General features: G+C 46.4%; 1 protein-coding gene across 2 annotated transcripts in view; it reads left to right on the top strand.

The window, feature by feature from the left end:
* Positions 1 to 18822, top strand: part of synpra (synaptoporin a) — a 175300-nt gene that overhangs the window by 128974 nt on the left and 27504 nt on the right. For both annotated transcript variants that reach the window (XM_078414560.1, XM_078414561.1), the window contains one exon: positions 13863 to 14061. In XM_078414560.1, coding sequence (XP_078270686.1) covers positions 13863 to 14061 — 199 coding nt within the window. The remainder of the gene's footprint in view (positions 1 to 13862; positions 14062 to 18822) is intronic.

Genomic DNA, 18822 nt, shown 5'->3' with positions numbered 1-18822 from the left:
GCTTCACAGCGCCAGGCCACCCGGTTCGATCCTGACCCTGGGCACTGTCAATAGACAATAGGTGCAGGAGGAGGCCATTCGGCCCTTTGAGCCAGCACCGCCATTCAATGTGATCATGGCTGATCATTCTCAATCAGTACCCCGTTCCTGCCTTCTCCCCATACCCCCTGACTCCGCTATCCTTAAGAGCTCTATCCAGCTCTCTCTTCAATGCATTCAGAGAATTGGCCTCCACTGCCTTCTGAGGCAGAGAATTCCACAGATTCACAACTCTCTGACTGAAAAAGTTTTTCCTCATCTCAGTTCTACTTGGCCTACCCCTTATTCTTAAACTGTGGCCCCTGGTTCGGGACTCCCCCAACATTGGGAACATGTTTCCTGCCTCTAACATGTCCAACCCCTTAATAATCTTATACGTTTCGATAAGTTCCCCTCTCATCCTTCTAAATTCCAGTGTATACAAGCCTAGTCGCTCCAGCCTTTCAACATACGACAGTCCCGCCATTCCGGGAATTAACCTAGTCAGTGTGGACTGTCTGTGTGGAGTTTGCACGTTGTAGTTTAGAGATACAGCATGGAAACAGGCCCTTCAGCCCACCGAGTCTGCACCGACCGGCGATCCCCGCACATTAACACTATCGTACACACACTAGAGACAATTTACATTTATGCCAAGCCAATTAACCTACAAACCTGCACGCCTTTGAAGTGTGGGAGGAAACTGAAGATCTTTGAGAAAACCCACGCAGGTCACGGGGAGAACATACAAGCTCCGTACAGACAGCGCCCGTAGTCGGGATCAAACCCGGGTCACTGGCGCTTCAAGCTCTGTAAGGTGGCAACTGTACCGCTGCACCACTGTGACCACATGGGTTTCCTCCGGGCGGTCCCTGTTCTTCCCACGTTTACACTGGGAGGTTGAGGGGTTCGACAGAGGGTCACCAGCAGGGTCAGAATATTTCCAACACCTACCTTTACCTTTTCCATTCAAAACGGACAAACGTCCCCCTCAGACAATGGGGACCAGACCGGGTTGGTGTCAGCTCGTAGATGCTGGGTCCAATGAAGCACCCAATGGCACAGTGAGAAGTCAGGTTGACTCACATTTGACTTTCACCTCATCTCAGACTTAGGACTTCAGGACCGTTGGCTGGACTCTGCCCGGTGTGTTCATGGAATGACGAAGTTAGCTCGGCTCCAAATTAATCAGATGTCCTGTCACAGGCAAGCCTCCCGCTCCTGCGGATTGGACGGTCAATATTCAGGTCACGTTCTCCAATACTTTCTTTATAGAAACATTTTCCCCAGGTTGGAAATGTGAATGACTAGAGGGCTTCACTTCAGGGTGAGTGGGGGCAACGTTTTAAGGAGATGTGGGGACCATGTTTTTTTTTACACAGAGGGCGGTGGATGCCTGGAACGTACTGCCAGGGGTGGTGGTGGAGGTAGGTAAGATAGTGGCATTCATGGGGATTTTGGATAGGCGTATTGGTTATCCTTAAACCCAATCTTGTAGATTGTGCGATTATTAGCGTCCAGTGGAGTATTTAGATGAAATGTTTCATGCGCGGTGGCGCAGCGGTAGAGTTGCTGCCTTACAGCACCAGAGACCCGGGTTCGATCCCGACTACGGGTGCTGTCTGTACAGAGTTTGTACGTTCTCCCTGTGACCTTGTGGGTTGTCTCCAGGTGCTCCTGTTTCCTCCCAAACTCCAAAGACCTGCAGGTTTGTAGGTTAATTGGTCTCTGTAAATTGCCTCTAGTTGGTGGGAGTGCCTACAGGTGATCGTTGGTCAAGCTCGTAGTTGATGGGTCGAAGGGCCTGTTTCCTCGCTGTATCTCTAAATTCTCCTTTGATCTTTTAAAAAACATCTTTTCATGAATCCTCAGTTCCAGCATCAGTAAAAATATTTGGAAATGGCGTATTATGCAGCTGTACTCTAAAAGGGCTATCAGAATCCTCTGCGAATCGTAGGATCCTAGTCTTATATTAAAAATGCCCTTCAAAGTTAAACTTGGCAGCTGCATAATGATTCACCCTTGTGAAAATTGGAATTGATAAATCAGTAACAATAAGTTGGCCAAAAATTCCCAGTGCAGACACAGGGAACTTTAATAATAATAATAATAATGTATTTTATTTATATAGCGCTTTTCATATACTCAAAGACGCTTTACAGAGATAACTTTAGATACTGGTTTCCCAAAAGAGAACATAAAGTGCTGGAGTAACTCAGTGAGTCAGGCAGCATCTGTGGAGAACATGAAAAGGCGATGTTTCGGTTCGGGACCCTTCTTAATGATGCCGATTTTGTGGCACCTCCTACTGAATTTAGTAAATCAATACCCCAATGGTTCAACGGTTCTTTATTGTCGTGCCTGCACAGCACAGCACAGTGAAATTATTTTGTACAACCCACAAATGCACAGTCACCATATTTTGGCTCCGTTTGCATAGAAAGAGAAAAAGTTCATAGTTCATAAGTTGCAGATGTTTTCGATCATAAGTTACCGATGTTTTCAAGAGAGAGTTAGATTTAGCTCTCAGGGCTAACGGAGTCAAGGGATATGGGGAGAAAGAAGGAACGGGGTACTGATTTCGGGTGATCGGCCATGATCAGTCTGAAGAAGGGCCTCGACCCGAAACGTCACCCATTCCTTCTCTCCGGAGATGCTGCCTAACCTGCTGAGTTACTCCAGCCTTTTGTGAATAAATACCTTCGATTTGTACCAGCATCTGCAGTTATTTTCTTACATGAATCTTACATATTGAATGGCGGTCGGTGCTGGCTCGAAGGGCCGAATGGCCTACTCCTGCACCGATTTTCTATGTTTCTATTGGAGCAGAATTGAGCCATTCGACCCATCAGGTCTACTCCGCCATTCAACCATGGCTGATCTATCTTTCCCTCTCAACCCCATTCTCCTGCCTTCTCCCCATAACCCCTGACACCCCCACCCTGATCAAGTCCACATGCTGGAAGTATTGCAATAAATATTTGCTGCTTGCCTTTTATAATAATGAGAAATGCATCATATAAACTTATATCAGTTATAAAATCTGTTTAATTTTTTTTCTATATGTTGGGTTACGATGGGTTTATCTTCTGGTAGCTGTAACCATGGCAACTACCAAGGCCTTTGTCCCAGGCATTTGCTGTGAATGATTTTCAACATAGTACGTGGTGATTAAGAATGCTTGTAATTACCCAAGTTCTATCATCTTTACATGGCATTTATATGCTGGCTCCAATCCAGATGAGACTCAGAACAGACTACTCACACAGTAATGTATCTTGTTCACCAACAACTAAAGAGTTCAATCCGTTTGGGTGCAAGGAGAAAATGGAATGTAGATGGATCTGCATATTTAGTGAGGTCTGCTATCAAGACAAATTGATTTCAGGCGTGTCAGATGTTTAGTTTAGAGATACAGCATGGAAACAGGCCCTCCTACCCATCAACATCCACACTGACCATCGACCACCCCTTCACACTAGTTCTATTTTATCCTACTTTCTCATCCACGCCTTACACACTAGGGGCAATTTTTTTTTCTTTTTCAGAGGCCAATTGACCGACAAACCCGTATGTCTTTATTGTGTGAGAGGAAACCGGACCAAACCCGTGTGGTCGCACGGAGAATTTGCAGACATTTTGTGTCTATCTTCAGTATAAATCAGCATCTGCAGTTCCTTCCTGCAGAAGAGGCCAAGGATAGACAATAGACAATAGGTGCAGGAGGAGGCCATTCGGCTCTTCGAGCCAGCACCGCCATTCAATGTGATCATGGCTGATCATTCTCAATCAGTACCCCGTTCCTGTCTTCTCCCCATACCCCCTGACTCCGCTATCCTTAAGAACTCTATCTAGCCCTCTAACGTGTCCAACCCCTTAATAATCTTATACGTTTCGATAAGATCTCCTCTCATCCTTCTAAATTCCAGTGTATACAAGCCTAGTCGCTCCAGTCTTTCAACATATGACAGTCCCGCCATTCCGGGAATTAACCTAATAAACCTACGCTGCACGCCCTCAATAGCAAGAATATCCTTCCTCAAATTTGGAGACCAAAACTGCACACAATACTCCAGGTGCGGTCTCACTAGGGCCCTGTACAACTGCAGAAGAACCTCTTTGCTCCTATACTCAACTCCCCTTGTTATGAAGGCCAACATTCCATTGGCTTTCTTCACTGCCTGCTGTACCTGCATGCTTCCTTTCAGTGACTGATGCACTAGGAGACTATAGACATCTTGGGTGGTCAACCAGCTGATATGCAGCTAGGAGCTTTGCCCCAGATGAAACTGACAGCTATTATAAACCCACTGACTCCCACAGCTATCTTAACTACACTTCTTCCCACCCTGCTTCCTGTAGAGACTATCCCCTACTCACAATTCCTCCGTCTACGCCGCATCTGCGCCCAGGATGAAGTGTTCCATATTAGGCCACAGGAGATGTTCTCATTCTTTAGGGAACGGGGGTTTCCCACTTCCATTATAGATGAGGCCCTCACTAGGGTCTCCTCGATATCCCGCAGCTCCCCTCTTGCTCCCCCCCCATTCGTAACAGGGACAGAGCCCCCCTTGTCCTCACTTTCCACCCCATCAGTCGTTGCATACAGCACATAGTCCTCTGACATTTTCGCCACCTCCAACGGGATCCCACTACTGGCCACATCGTTCCCATCATCCTTTTCCGCTTACCGCAGAGACCGTTCCCTCTGCAACTCCCTGGTCAACTCGTCCCTTCCCACCCAAACCACGCCCTCCCCAGGTACTTTCCCCTGCGACCGCAGGAGATGCAACACCTGTCCCTTTACCTCCCCTCTCGACTCTGTCCAAGGACCCTGACAGTCTTTTCAGGTGAGGCAGAGGTTCACTTGCGCCTCCTCCAACCTCATCTACTGTATCCGCTGTTCCAGGTGTGGACTCCTATACATCGTTGAGACCAAGCGCAGGCCCGGCGATCGTTTCACTGAACACCTCCGCTCGGTCCGCCTAAACCTATCTGATCTCCTGGTTGCTAAACACTTTGTCTCCCCCTCCCATTCCCACACTGACCTTTCTGTCCTGGGCCTCCTCCATTGTCAGAGTGAGGCCCAGCGTAAATTGGAGAAACAGCACCTCATATTTTGCTTGGGCAGCTTACACCCCAGCGGTATGAACATTGACTTCTCTAACTTCAAGTAACCATTGCTTTCCCTCTCTCTCCAACCCCTCCCCCTTCCCAGTTTTCCCACCAGTCTTGCTGTCTCCGACTACATTTCTTTATCTCTGTTTGCTTTGTTGTTACCTTCTGCCAACCAACAATGATTTATTTGACATTTCCCTTGAACTTCATTCCATTTGTCCTGTGTTCACACCTTACAATTCCTTATCTATAGACTTCCTTATCTGGGTACCTTCCACTCCCCTGACATCAGTGTGAAGCAGTATAAGAAAATAACTGCAGATGCTGGTACAAATCGAAGGTATTTATTCACAAAATGCTGGAGTAACTCAGCAGGTTAGGCAGCATCTCAGGAGAGAAGGAATGGGTGACGTTTCGGGTCGAGACCCTTCTTCAGACTGATCATGGCCGATCACCCGAAATCAGTACCAGTTCCTTCTCTCCTGAGATGCTGCCTGACCTGCTGAGTTACTCAGGCATTTTGTGAATAAATACCTTCAGTATGAAGAAGGGTCTCGGCCCGAAACGTCACCCATTCCTTCTCTCCAGAGATGCTGCAGCATTTTGTGTCTATCGTCGATTTAAACCAAAATCTGCAGTTCCTTCCTACACAAGAGAGACACGTAAAATGGTATATCATCGTCTGCTCTACTTCCTCCTGCATTTTATTCCTACTGACCTCAACTGATTGCAGATTTATGAAGTCCATTTTGCAATAAAACTACATGGGTGGCACGGTGGCGCAGCGGTAGAGTTGCTGCTATACAGCGCTTACAGCGCCAGAGACCCGGGCTCTACCCTTACTACGGGTGCTTGTCTGTACGGAGTTTGTACGTTCTCCCCGTGACCTGCATGGGTTTTCTCCGGGTGCTCCAGTTTCTTCCCACCCTCGAAAGACGTACAGTTTTGTGGGTTAATTGGCTTCGGTAAAATTGTAAATTGTCCCTCGTGTGTGTGTGGGATAGTGTTAATGTGCACGGATCGCTGGTTGGCACGGACTCGGTGGGCCAAAGAGCCTGTTTCGCTCTGTAAACTAAACTAAACAGAGATGGGACGCTGTGGAGAACATTCGAGAAATTAGCCTGGAGATAGATTAGGGGTTTTAATGCAAAGTATGGTTCCCTCAAAACTTATGTTACACTTCATTTTGACAATGGTATTCTTGAACACTGACCTCTTTTTCATAAATATATCTGCATGCTAATACACAAAACTACCTTACTAAGTACACCTTCATTTATTAATGACTGGACAGTGATTGAACCAGGGAGGAGTGAAAGGTTGCCTGGTAATTTGTATTTGCCTCCAATTAAATTGTGGGTTTTTTCAACTGCTCAACTACTATTTTAGTTTGTGTTCTCAAGTAATAGAATACAAAAGGATTATTCATTTTTGACGCAAAGAGGATTGATTGAAAGATACAGCATAGAAACAGGCCATTCGGCCCACTTTCACGTCTATTCTCCACACACTAGGAGCCATTTACAGAGGGCAACTAACCTACCCACCCGCACGTCTTTGGGATGTGGGAGGAAGCCACAACATGGGTGGCACAGCGGCAGAGTTGCGGCCTTACAGCGCCAGAGACCCGGGTTCGAACCTGACTATGGGTGCGGTCCATACAGGCTTTGTACTTCCTCCCTGTGGCCACATGGTTTTCTCCGGATGCTCCGGTTTCCTCCCAAACCAAAGACCGACAGGTTTGTAGGTTGATTGGCTTTGGTAAAAAAATTGTAAATTGTCCCTAGTGTGTGTAGGATAGTTTTAGGTTTAGATTCAGAGATACAGCGCGGAAACAGGCCCTTCGGCCCACCGGGTCTGCGCCGCCCAGCGATCCCCGCACATTAACACTATCCTACACCCACTAGGGACAATTTTTTAATCTTTTTTTTTTTTTAACATTTGCCCAGCCAATTAACCTACATACCTGTACGTCTTTGGAGTGTGGGAGGAAACCGAAGATCTCGGAGAAAACCCACGCAGGTCACGGGGAGAACGTACAAACTCCGTACAGACAGCACCCATAGTCAGGATCGAACCTGAGTCTCCGGCGCTGCATTCGCTGTAAGGCAGCAACTCTACCGCTGCGCCACAGTGCCGCCCTGTGTTAGTGTTAGTGTGCGGGGATTGCTGGTCGGCGCGGACTCGGTGGGCTGAAGGACCAGTTCACCCGCTGTATTTCTAAACTAAACTAAACTAAACTGAACTAAACCGGAGGGATCCCACGCTGTCACAGGGAAAGCGTGCAAACTCCACACAGACAGCACCCGAGGTCAGGATCGAACCCGGAACTCTGGCGCTGTGAGGCAGCAGCTCCACCAGCTGCGCCACCGTGCCGCCATTTGATGACAGTTTCACAAACGTTATTTACATTTCAGTTTCAGGATTTACATCACCTTTCCACATTTCCTCTTAGGGCTGAAGGAATCAAGGGATATGGGGGGAAAAGCAGAAACGGGGTACTGATTGTGGATGATCAGCCATGATCATATTGAATGGCGGTGCTGGCTCGAAGGGCCGCATGGCCTACTCCTGCACCTATGTTTCTATGTTTCCGTGCCATGATGGTCCCCAGACTGAAGAAGCGATCGGTGCCCACTGTTGGCTGGCACCACCTGTATGCTCTGAAAACAACCTTTATTCCATTCTTTTGCTGTTTGCGAGATGTGACAGCCTAGAGACATGACAATGACCTGCAGTAAAAATAGAAGCAACTACAGTTAATTACCAGTTAACAGTACAAAACACATGACAGATTTCTCACTGCGATTAACATCAAACATCTCTCAATTCACTTGGGCTGCTCGTTTCCCTTTCATAAAATGATTCTTCTGCTGCCCTGGAAACGATACATTGCTTTAAATATTAACCTTGCCTCCTTAATGCTTCATCTACTGCAAGTGGAAAAACCTTTTCTCTTTTCTCCCCCTCTGTTTTCATTACAATATCTGTCCTTTCTCTCTGCTTCTCTCTCCTTTATTTTGCATAACCTGTTATCTTGCAAGTCGGTTCAGTTCACTACGGCTTATTGTCTCACATAACGAGGTACAGTGAAAAGCTTTTTCTTGCGTGCTAGAAAGACCATACATGATTACAATCGATCCATTTACAGTGTGTAGATACATGATCAGGGAATAACGTTTAGTGCAAGGTGAAACACAGAAACATGGAAAATAGGTGCAGGAGTAGGCCTTTCGGCCCTTCGAGCCAGCACCTGAATTATCATTCAATATGATAATGGCTGATCATCGAAAATCAGTACCCCGTTCCTGCTTCTTCCCGATATCTCTTGATTTCTTTAGCCCTGACAGTTAAATCTAACTCTCTCTTGAAAACATCCAGTGAATTGGACACCACTGCCTTCTGTGGCAGAGAATGCCACAGATTCACAACTCTCTGAGTGAAATAGTTTTTCCTCATCTCAATCCTAAATGGCCTACCCCTTATGCTTAAACTGTGACCCCTGGTTCTGGACCCCCCTAACATCGGGAACATTTTTCCTGCATCTTGCCTGTCTAATCCTTTAAGAATTTTATATGTTTCTGCAAAGTCAGCAAAGTGCGGTCAAGGATAGTCGGAGGTTGGTGGGTGCCTGGAACGCACTGTCGGGAGTAGTGGTGGAGGCAGAAACGATGGTAGCGTTTAAGATGCTTTTGGATGGGCACATTGATATGCAGGGAATGGAAGGATATGTCTAGCATGTCTGGTTTAACCTGGCATCATGTTTGGCTTAGACATTGTGGGACCACACTATTCAAGAAGGGTCTCGACCCGAAAAGTCACCCATTCCTTCTCTCCAGAGATGCTGCCTGTCCCGCTGAGTTCCTCCAGATTTTTGTGTCTATCTTCCGCACTATTCTATGTTCTAGGTGCTTTAAGGTACACTTGATTTTAGTTTAGCTTAGAGATACAGTGTGGAAACAGGCCCTTTTGGCCTACCGGGTCCGCTCCGACATTTACCAAGCCAATTAACCTACATACCTGCACGTCTTTGGAGTGTGGGAGGAAACCGAAGATCGCGGGGAAAACCCACACAGGTCACGGGGAGAACGTGCAAACTCCGCACAAACAACACCCGTAGTCGGGATCGAACCCGGGTCCCCGGCACTACGTTCGCTGTAAGGCAGCAACTCTACCGCTGCGCCACCGTGCCACCCAATCTGTGGACAAGTTGAGTCTTTGAGCTCCCACTGCTGAATAAATGTCCTCGCATGTGTTAAATTATTAGAAACTAGGCACAACATTTGACCCTCTGGTCACATAGGATCATCGTCTCCCAACACATGGACACACTGATAAGTTGCTGTATTTCTGTCTACTAAATCCAACACTAGTAGACAGTCTAACACTAAAATCCAACCTTCCCTCCTCTCTCCTATAAAGGCATTGCCAACATTTTCCTCCTTCACTTCAAGTTGCTTGGCACAATTAAAAAAAAAAAATACAGGGAAACGAATACTACCTTTCAAGCTCATTTTACAACTCTTCCTGTTCACGGTCTTTGAGTCATACAGCACAGAAACAGGCCCTTCAGCCCGACACATGCATGCCACCGAAGATAGACACAAAGTGCTGGAGTAACTCAGCGGGTCAGGAAGCATCTCTGGAGAATGTCAGCAGTCCGAAGAAGGGTCCCGACCCAAAACGTCACCCATTCCTTCTCTCCAGAGGTGCTCCCTGACCCACTGAGTTACTCCAGTACTTTGTGTCTATCTTCGGTATAAACCACCATCTGCAGTTCCTTCCTACACATACACATGCCACCCAGTTACTTATCTACACTGATTCCATTTAACCACAAATATGTGTCCAGGTGCTTATTAAATGTTGTGAGGGTATTTAGCTCCATTGTCTCTTCAGGCAGTGAAGAGGGGACTTTAATCTGTAACTAGAGTATCTAGAGGAAAGGCCTGGGGTCACGCGCAGGATAGTTTGAACTGACGTTCCCTGCCGTGGCAGAATTGGATGCAGAATAATGTCGTTCCATTGAGAGAGACACAGTTATTCCCTCACCTATCTGTGCCAGGGTGAACTACTCCAAGAAATATGTAGGAAGGAACTGCAGATGCTGGTTTACACCGAAGATAGACACAAAATGCTGGAGTAACTCAGCGGGACCGGCAGCATCTCTGGAGAGAAGGAATGGGTGACGTTTCAAGTCGAGACCCTTCTTTGGACAGAGTCAGGGGAGAGGGGGTCTAGAGAGATAGAAGGACAAGGTGTGAAAACGACAGACCAAAGCAGATGATAAAGTAAAACACACTGTCGTTTTCACACCTTATCCTTCTCTCTCTAGACCCCCTCTCCCCTGACTCTCAGTCTGAAGAAGGGTCTCGACCCGAAACGTCACCCATTCCTTCTCTCCAGAGATGCTGCCTGACCCGCCGAGTTAGTCCAGCATTTTGCGTCTATCCTCTAAGAAATACCCCAGCTAATTTCTAATGTGAGATATCAATGATCATTATTGTCTTTTGCTCCAAGCAAATTCAATTTTCCATTGTCCAATGCTGAAAATAAACTGTTAAAATTCTAGCGCAATGTGAAAATGATTGAAGGGTTTAATATTGTCTAAGTACCTAATATAAAGTACAAGCAAACCAGTTGTTCATGGATTTTTAATTATGTGATCATAATAGCAAAGTGGAACCAGTGTGAGATTGTTTAAATCTGCTTATTGCAAGTAGATGCAAAGTAATTTCAGGCTCTATTGCTTTAATAGGAGTAACATAATATGTGACCATTGTAGATTTAGTTTAGTTTAGAGATACAGTGCGGAAACAGGCCCTTCGGCCCACCGAGTCCGTGCCGACCAGCGATCCCTGCACACTAACACTATCCTACGCACACTAGGGACAATTTTATCAAAGCCAATTAACCGACAAACCTGCGGGACAGGCAGAATCGTTGGATAGAAGGAATGGGTGGTGCTTCGGGTCTAAAAACGTCACCCATTCCTTCTCTCCAGAGATGCTGCCTGTTCCACTGAGTTACTCCAGCATTTGTGTCTATCTTCAGTGTAAACCAGCATCTGCAGTTCCTTCCCACACATTCTATCTTCAGAGAATTACCTGTGTCTTAAGTATTCAAACAATACTTTACTATTGTATCCTCTCACTAGCGAGGCCAATCTTACAGCAGTGATCTGAACTATCAATGATTTACAGTTTTGAATGGTTAGCACTTACCTGGAATATAAAATATTAACCTTGAATAAATTTTCTCAGTGCTTAGCTTGTATCTAAAAGAAGACAAAAGCCTACTAGTTATGTTGCCATTTTATCTTCATACAAATCATGATAAATGGTGGAATTAAAATATAAATGAATAACACGAGAAAGTGCTGCTTAGCAATTGGAAACAAAATATGGCAATTTGAGATAGAACCAAATCTGGCAGGAACTGAGAATGATTTATTCTTTGGCACTTGATGATGATGTGTGAGCCTTTGGAGGTATATGTGCAGGGGAACTAGCTGGACAGTCCAAGTTAAATAGGTAACACACATATTTTTGTAAAGTCATTATTTGCCATGAAAGATTTACCAGGGAACATATTTAACTTTTGTTTAGTTTATTGTCACGTGTACTGAGGAACAGTGAAAAACTTTTTTGTTGCGTGCTATCCAGCAGAAAGACTATACAAGTACATGATTACAATCAAGCTGCCCACAGTGTACTGATTAACGTTTAATGCAAGATAAATTCTAGTAAATTCCAATGAAGAAGATGGTAGTTCAGGACTGCTCTCTAGTTGGTGAGAGGACGGTTCAGTTGACTAACAACAGCTGGGAAGAAACTGTCCCTGAATCTGGAGGTGTGCGTTTTCACACTTCTGTACCTCTTGCCTGATGGGAGAGGGGAGAAGAGGGAATGACCGGGGTGAGACTCTTCCTTGATTATGTTGATGGCCTTGCTGAGGCAGTGTGAGGTGTAGATGGATTGTCATATGTATTTACAATGGAACGATAAAATTCTTACTGTCAGCAGCATAATAGTCCTGTAAACAATAGACAATAGACAATAGGTGCAGGAGGAGGCCATTCGGCCCTCCAGCCAGCACCACCATTCAATGTGATCATGGCTGATCATTCTCAATCAGTACCCCGTTCCTGCCTTCTCCCCATACCCCCTGACTCCGCTATCCTTAAGAGCTCTATCTAGCTCTCTCTCTTGAATGCATTCAGAGAATTGACCTCCACTGCCTTCTGAGGCAGAGAATTCCACATCACGTATATATCAATAATATATAATAAACAACATTTCAATGCACTAATAAACCCAATACTCATGTAAAGAAGCTTACGGTCCTTAGAACCAAAGACATTGACAACTTGAATATGCATCCGCAACAATAGAAAGAATAAACTCATTCACCGTTTATTCTGTTTTTAATGTTAGGCAGAGATTTCTAGAGCTAAAACCTACAAAGTGCAGGTTTGTAAATAGGCAGAGTACAGCGTGGAAACATGCCCACCGAGTCCACGCCGACCAGCGATCCCCGCACGTTGGCACGATCCTACACGCTAGGGACAATTTACAATTTTACCAAAGCCAATTAGCCAAGAAACCTGTACGTCTTTGGACTGTGGGAGGAAACTGCAGCACCCGGAGAAAACCCATGCAGGTCACGGGGAGAACGTACAAACTCCGTGCAGACAGCACCCGTAGTCAGGATCGAACCGGGGTCTCTGGTGCAATTGATTGGCATTTGGGTGGACAGAGGCCAGAGATGAAGAGCAGACAAAAGGGCTGGAGATGAAAAGCCGTTCCAATCTGGGGAGCAGCGAGAACAACAGTGCTGTGCAGAAAAATATTCTCTAAACTTTGAGAGTCCTCATCTCCCAACAGCAAAACCAAAAAACCTTCCTGGAAAGTTCACAGTGGATAAACAGCATGTGCAAAGCAAAGTTCATATTTCAAAGCGATGTTTTTTTCATCAGTAGGGGGTTTGGGAGGAGCGTGTTACAGACAGCAGCTTACACTGCCCCATGGACCTGCCCTTCCATTCTTTCTGGAAACAATTAAACATCTTTTAATGAGCACGGTGGCGCAGCGGTAGAGTTGCTGCCTTCCAGCGCCAGAGACCCGGGTTTGATCCTGATTACGGGTGCTGTCTGTACGGAGTTTGTACATTCTCCCCGTGACTTGCGTGGGTTTTCTCCGGCTGCTTCGGTTTAGATTTAGATTTGGAGATACAGCGCAGAAACAGGCCCTTCGGCCCACCGAGTCCGCGCCGCCCAGCGATCCCCGCACACTAACACTATCCTACACCCACTAGGGACAATTTTTACATTTACCCAGTCAATTAACCTACATACCTGTACGTCTTTGGAGTGCGGGAGGAAACAGAAGATCTCGGAGAAAACCCACGCAGGTCACGGGGAGAACGTACAAACTCCGTACAGACGGCGCCCGTAGTCAGGATCGAACCTGAGTCTCTGGCGCTGCATTCGCTGTAAGGCAGCAACTCTACCGCTGCGCCACCGTGCCACCCTCCCTGCCCTCTGACTAAAGAAATTCCTCCTCATCTCCTTAACTTCCTTTCACCGTGTGATAACAACACATCTCCGGATAAGAAAAACTTGTTTTCTACAGGAAAACCCCCCCCCATCATTATAAAGATACCCATGCTCAGAAAAATACCAATGCTAAGTCTCGTTCTGCTAACGTTGTCACATCTACTTACAGGTTGCACCAAGTGTACTTCGATGCCCCTACTTGTGAAGCAAAGAACCAGGAGAGGCTGTTTCTGACAGGCGATTATTCCTCATCGGCCGAGTTCTTTGTTACCATTGCTGTCTTTGCGTTCCTCTACTCACTGGCAGCCACCGTGGTCTACATCTTCTTCCAGAATAAATACCGTGAAAACAACAGGGGGCCTCTGGTTGTAAGTAGTGTTTCTCTTTTACTCTCGAGTACCGTGATCGAACTGCCTTGATTATCTTTAATCCGATGTTACTGGACTTAATCTTCCATTAAACGTCATTCCCTTTATCGTGGATATCTTGAATGTAATATTGTGTAGGGAGGAAGTGCAGATGCTGGTTTATACCGAAGATAGACACAAAGTGCTGGAGTAACTCAGCGGGTCAGGCAGCATGGCTGGAGAGAAGGAATGGGTGACGTTTCGGGTCGGAACCCTTCTTCAGACACTATCATGTACAGTCTTTCCGCTGACTGGGTATCACGCAACAACAAAGCTTTTTTGCTGTACCTCGGTACACGTGACTTTAATTAAACTAAATTAATTGAAAGATACAGCAAGAAGCAGGCCCTTCGGCCCACCGAGTGCACGCCAACCATCGATCACACGCTCACACTCGTTCTATGTTTTCCCACTTTTGAACCAATCCCTACACACTAGGGACAATTTACAGAGGCCAATTAACCTGTAAACCAACACATCTTGTGGACATGGGAGGAAACCAGAGCACCAGGAGGGAACCCATGAGGTCTTGGGGAGAACGTGCATACATGCAAATGGATCTGATGGACAAAAGGACCCAACAGGCAGCATCTCTGGAGAACATAGATTCTGAAGAAGGGTCTCGACCTAAAACGTCACTCATCCATATTTTCCAGAGGTGCTGAGTTACTCCAGCACTTTATATCCTTTTCTGTATGAACCACCATCTGCAGTTCCTTGTTCCAAGGTGTCTCTGACGAATCTTGATTTCCACTGTGGATATCTTATTTTACTCTGCACGCTGCCTCGGCAAGGCCAGCAGCATAATCAAGGACGAGTCGCACCCTGGCCACTCCCTCTTCACCCCTCTCCCATCGGGCAAAAGGTACAGACGTGTGAAAATGCACACCTCCAGATTGAGGGACAGTTTCTTTCCAGTTGTTATCAGGCAACAGAACCATCCTATCAACAACTAGAGATGGACACAAAATGCTGGAGTAACTCAGCGGGACAGGCAGCATCTTTGGAAAGAAGGAATGGGTGACGTTTCAGGTTGAGACCCTTCTTCAGACTTACCCATGAACTGCAGGCGCTGGTTTAGACCGACGACAGACGCAAAAACCTGGAGTAACTCAGCGGGGCAGGCAGCATCTCTGGAGTGACGGAAGAAGGGTCTTGACCCGAAACGTCACCCATTCCTTCTCTCCAGAGATGCTGCCTGTCCCGCTGAGTTACTCCAGCAGATTGTCTATCTTTGGCTTAAACCAGCATCTGCAGTTCCTTCCTTCACGTTTCAACGACCAACAACTAGTTCTGATCTACTACCTACCTCATTGAAGACCCTTGGACTCTGATTAGATTTGGGGTTTTTCTTGCACTAAAATTATTGACGTTATTCCCTTTATCGTGTCTCTGTACACCATGGGTGGCTCGAATGTAATAATGAATTGTCTTTCCGCTGGCTGGTTAGCACGCAACAAAAGCTTTTCACTGCACCTCGGTACATGTGACAATAAACTAGACTAAACTAAACTCAAACCCATGGGTAGACACAAAATGCTGGAGTAACTCAGCGGGTCAGCCAGCATCTCTGGAGAGAAGGAATGGGTGACGTTTCGGGTCGAGACCTTTCTTCAGACTGAGAGTCAGGGGAGAGGGAGACACAGAGATATGGAAGGGCAAGGTGTGAAAAGGAGACATCAAAGGGGACGCAGCTCAAGGAAAATGGTGAATAGATCATTGTTAGTTCGGGGAAGGTGACAGCGAAGCATACAAAGGCAAAATGTAATCAGAAGGACAGTCAGACTGGTCGGAGGGATGGAGGGAGAGGGAAAGCAAGGGTTACCTGAAGTTAGAGAAGTCAATGTTCATACCTGACTGGGTTGTAAGCTGCCCAAGTGAAATAGGAGATGCTGCTCCCGGAATGGCGGGACTGTCATATGTTGAAAGACTGGAGCGACTAGGCTTGTATACACTGGAATTTAGAAGGATGAGAGGAGATCTTATCGAAACGTATAAAATTATTAAGGGGTTGGACAAGTTAGAGGCAGGAAACATGTTCCCAATGTTGGGGGAGTCCAGAACCAGGGGTCATAGTTTAAGAATAAGGGGTAGGCCATTTAGAACTGAGATGAGGAAAATCTTTTTCAGTCAGAGAGTTGTGAATCTGTGGAATTCTCTGCCTCAGAAGGCAGTGGAGGCCAATTCTCTGGATGCATTCGAGAGAGAGCTAGATAGAGCTCTAAAGGATAGCGGAGTCAGGGGGTATGGGGAGAAGGCAGGAACGGGGTACTGATTGAGAATGATCAGCCATGATCACATTGAATGGCGGTGCTGGCTCGAAGGGCCGAATGGCCTCCTCCTGCACCTATTGTCTCCTCCAATCCAAACCTGTTCCTCCAATCCAAATCTATGGATCACGATCTCCATTTTTAATTGGCAGACTCGGGAGTTATCCCTTTCTCCCTTTGCGAGCGTGGACGTGGGATTTTCCGTGACGGGATTGCAGTCATTCCAGGCTGCCTCCCGCGTCTCCGAGGCAGATGGTGCCAAACTTTAGCCGTAGTTTGCAAACTCCGACTGACTACTTTGCAATCACGACAGTGGTTCAAGGCAATGTCTTTTTCATCAGTAGGGGGTTTTGAGAGGAGCGTGTTGCAGACAGCAGCTTACACTGCCCCATGGACCTGCCCTTGCATTCTTTCTGGAAACAATTAAAGATCTTTTAATGAAAGATCTGGGCGCAGCGGGAGTGTTGCTGCCTCGCAGCGCCAGAGACCCAGCGTTCGCCGCTGACCGCGAATGCTGTCTGTACGGAATTTGCACGTTCTCCCCGTGACCCGCGTGGGTTTTCTCCGGGTTCTCCGGTTTCCTCCCACACTCCAAAGACGTGCAGGTTTGCAGGTTAATTGGCTTCGGTTAAAAAAAAAAAATCTAAATTGTCCCTACTGTGTGTAGGATAGTGTTATAATATAAGAAGATAACTGCAGATGCTGGTACAAATCGAAGGTATATATTCACAAAATGCTGGAGTAACTCAGCAGATCAGGCAGCATCTCGGGAGAGAAGGAATGGGTGACGTTTCGGGTCGACCCGAAACGTCACCCATTCCTTCTCTCCCGAGATGCTGCCTGACCTGCTGAGTTACTCCAGCATTTTGTGTAGGATAGTGTTAGTGTGCGGGGAGCGGACTCGGTGGGCCGAAGGGCCTGTTTCCGCACCGTATCTCTAGACTAAACTAAACTAAACATGGAAGAAAGGCACACTGACTCTGCACAGAGTGCAGCACATTTCTCTTCAAAACCGTGTCACTTAAATAGCACGCAATTAACATATAATTTGATTATATGACAGGCATTAAAAATAATTATACATCAAAGCCTGCATTTGCTGTCAGCGGGAACCCTGAGTAGTATTCTCTCTCCTAAACTACAGTAAATGTTGTAATTATATTTTTAAAATGTTATGTTGTGGAATGTAACTGGACAGTGTTTATTTCAATCTCCTGTCATCTTGTGTCCTGTAATTATTCATTCTTTTCTGCAAAACTCAGTGAATTTATGATTTCCCCCCCCCCCCCTGCATTAAAGGCATTAACTTGCTTTGCAGAGCTTACGTAACTTACCAACCTACAAGGATTAGTCAGCAATAATTGGCAATTCAAGAATCATAATAGTTTAGAAAATAAATGTTGTTTATAAGAATATTCATGGAACAGCTTGGATCTCGATCTGTTTTTTTTAGCATACCTTTCACTAATGTGCTCTATGTACCTTTCCATATTCCTCGGATCTCTCTCCCCTGACTCTCAGTCTGAAGAAGGGTCTCGACCCAAAACGCCACCTATTCCTTTATCCAGAGATGCTGCCTGTCCCGCCCGCTGTGTTACTCCAGCTTTTAGTGTCTATCTTCATAGAACAGTACAGCACAGCAACAATGTCCATGCCGAAGATGCTGTCAAGTTAAGCTAATCTCCTCTGCCTGCACGTGATCCAGATCTGTCCATTTCCCGCATATCCCTGTGCCTATCTGAAAGCCTCCTAAATGCCCCTGTTGTGTCTGCCTCTTCCTACACTTTTTTTTTTTTTTTAATTTTTTTTTTTATATCAAAAAATACTTTATTCAAGTAATAAATATCATTTACAAAACATCTTTTTTAAACAAACCCATCTGACATTTCCGGAGGTTACACATTCAATACAGGCATTTACTTCCAAATTTACATACATTTACATACATTTACCCAGTATCCCTTATTTGGAGGGGCGTCTCTCTCCACCACACCCTGCCCCCCCATGTCCAGCAGCGGAAGGACCCTAGACTGTGGTCCTCCCCCACAGCCTTGGCGTTGGCTGCACCAAGCTTCAGAGCGTCCCTCAGCACGTACTCCTGCAGTCTGCAGCGGGCCAGTCGGCAACATTCCTTGACGGACAGCTCGCTCCGCTGGGAGGTCAACAAGGATCGGGCAGACCAAAGAGCGTCTTTCACCGAGTTGATGACCTTCCAGCAGCACTCGATGTCAATCGCTGAATGCGTCCCTGGGAACAGTCCGTAGATCACAGAGTCCTCTGTGACGGAGCTGCTCGGAATGAATCGTGACAGGGACCCCTGCAGACCTCTCCAGACTCTCTTGGCAAATCCACACTCTTTGAAGAGGTGGGCCACCGTCTCCTCTCCGTAGCAGCCGTCCCAAGGGCAGCGTGCGCTGGTAGTGAGGTTCCGGCGGTGCAGGAAGGATCTGAC

This window comes from Rhinoraja longicauda, chromosome 17 (genome assembly GCF_053455715.1).
Source record: "Rhinoraja longicauda isolate Sanriku21f chromosome 17, sRhiLon1.1, whole genome shotgun sequence".
Taxonomy (NCBI): Eukaryota; Metazoa; Chordata; class Chondrichthyes; order Rajiformes; family Arhynchobatidae; genus Rhinoraja; species Rhinoraja longicauda.
This window is presented reverse-complemented; position numbering and strand designations above follow the sequence as displayed.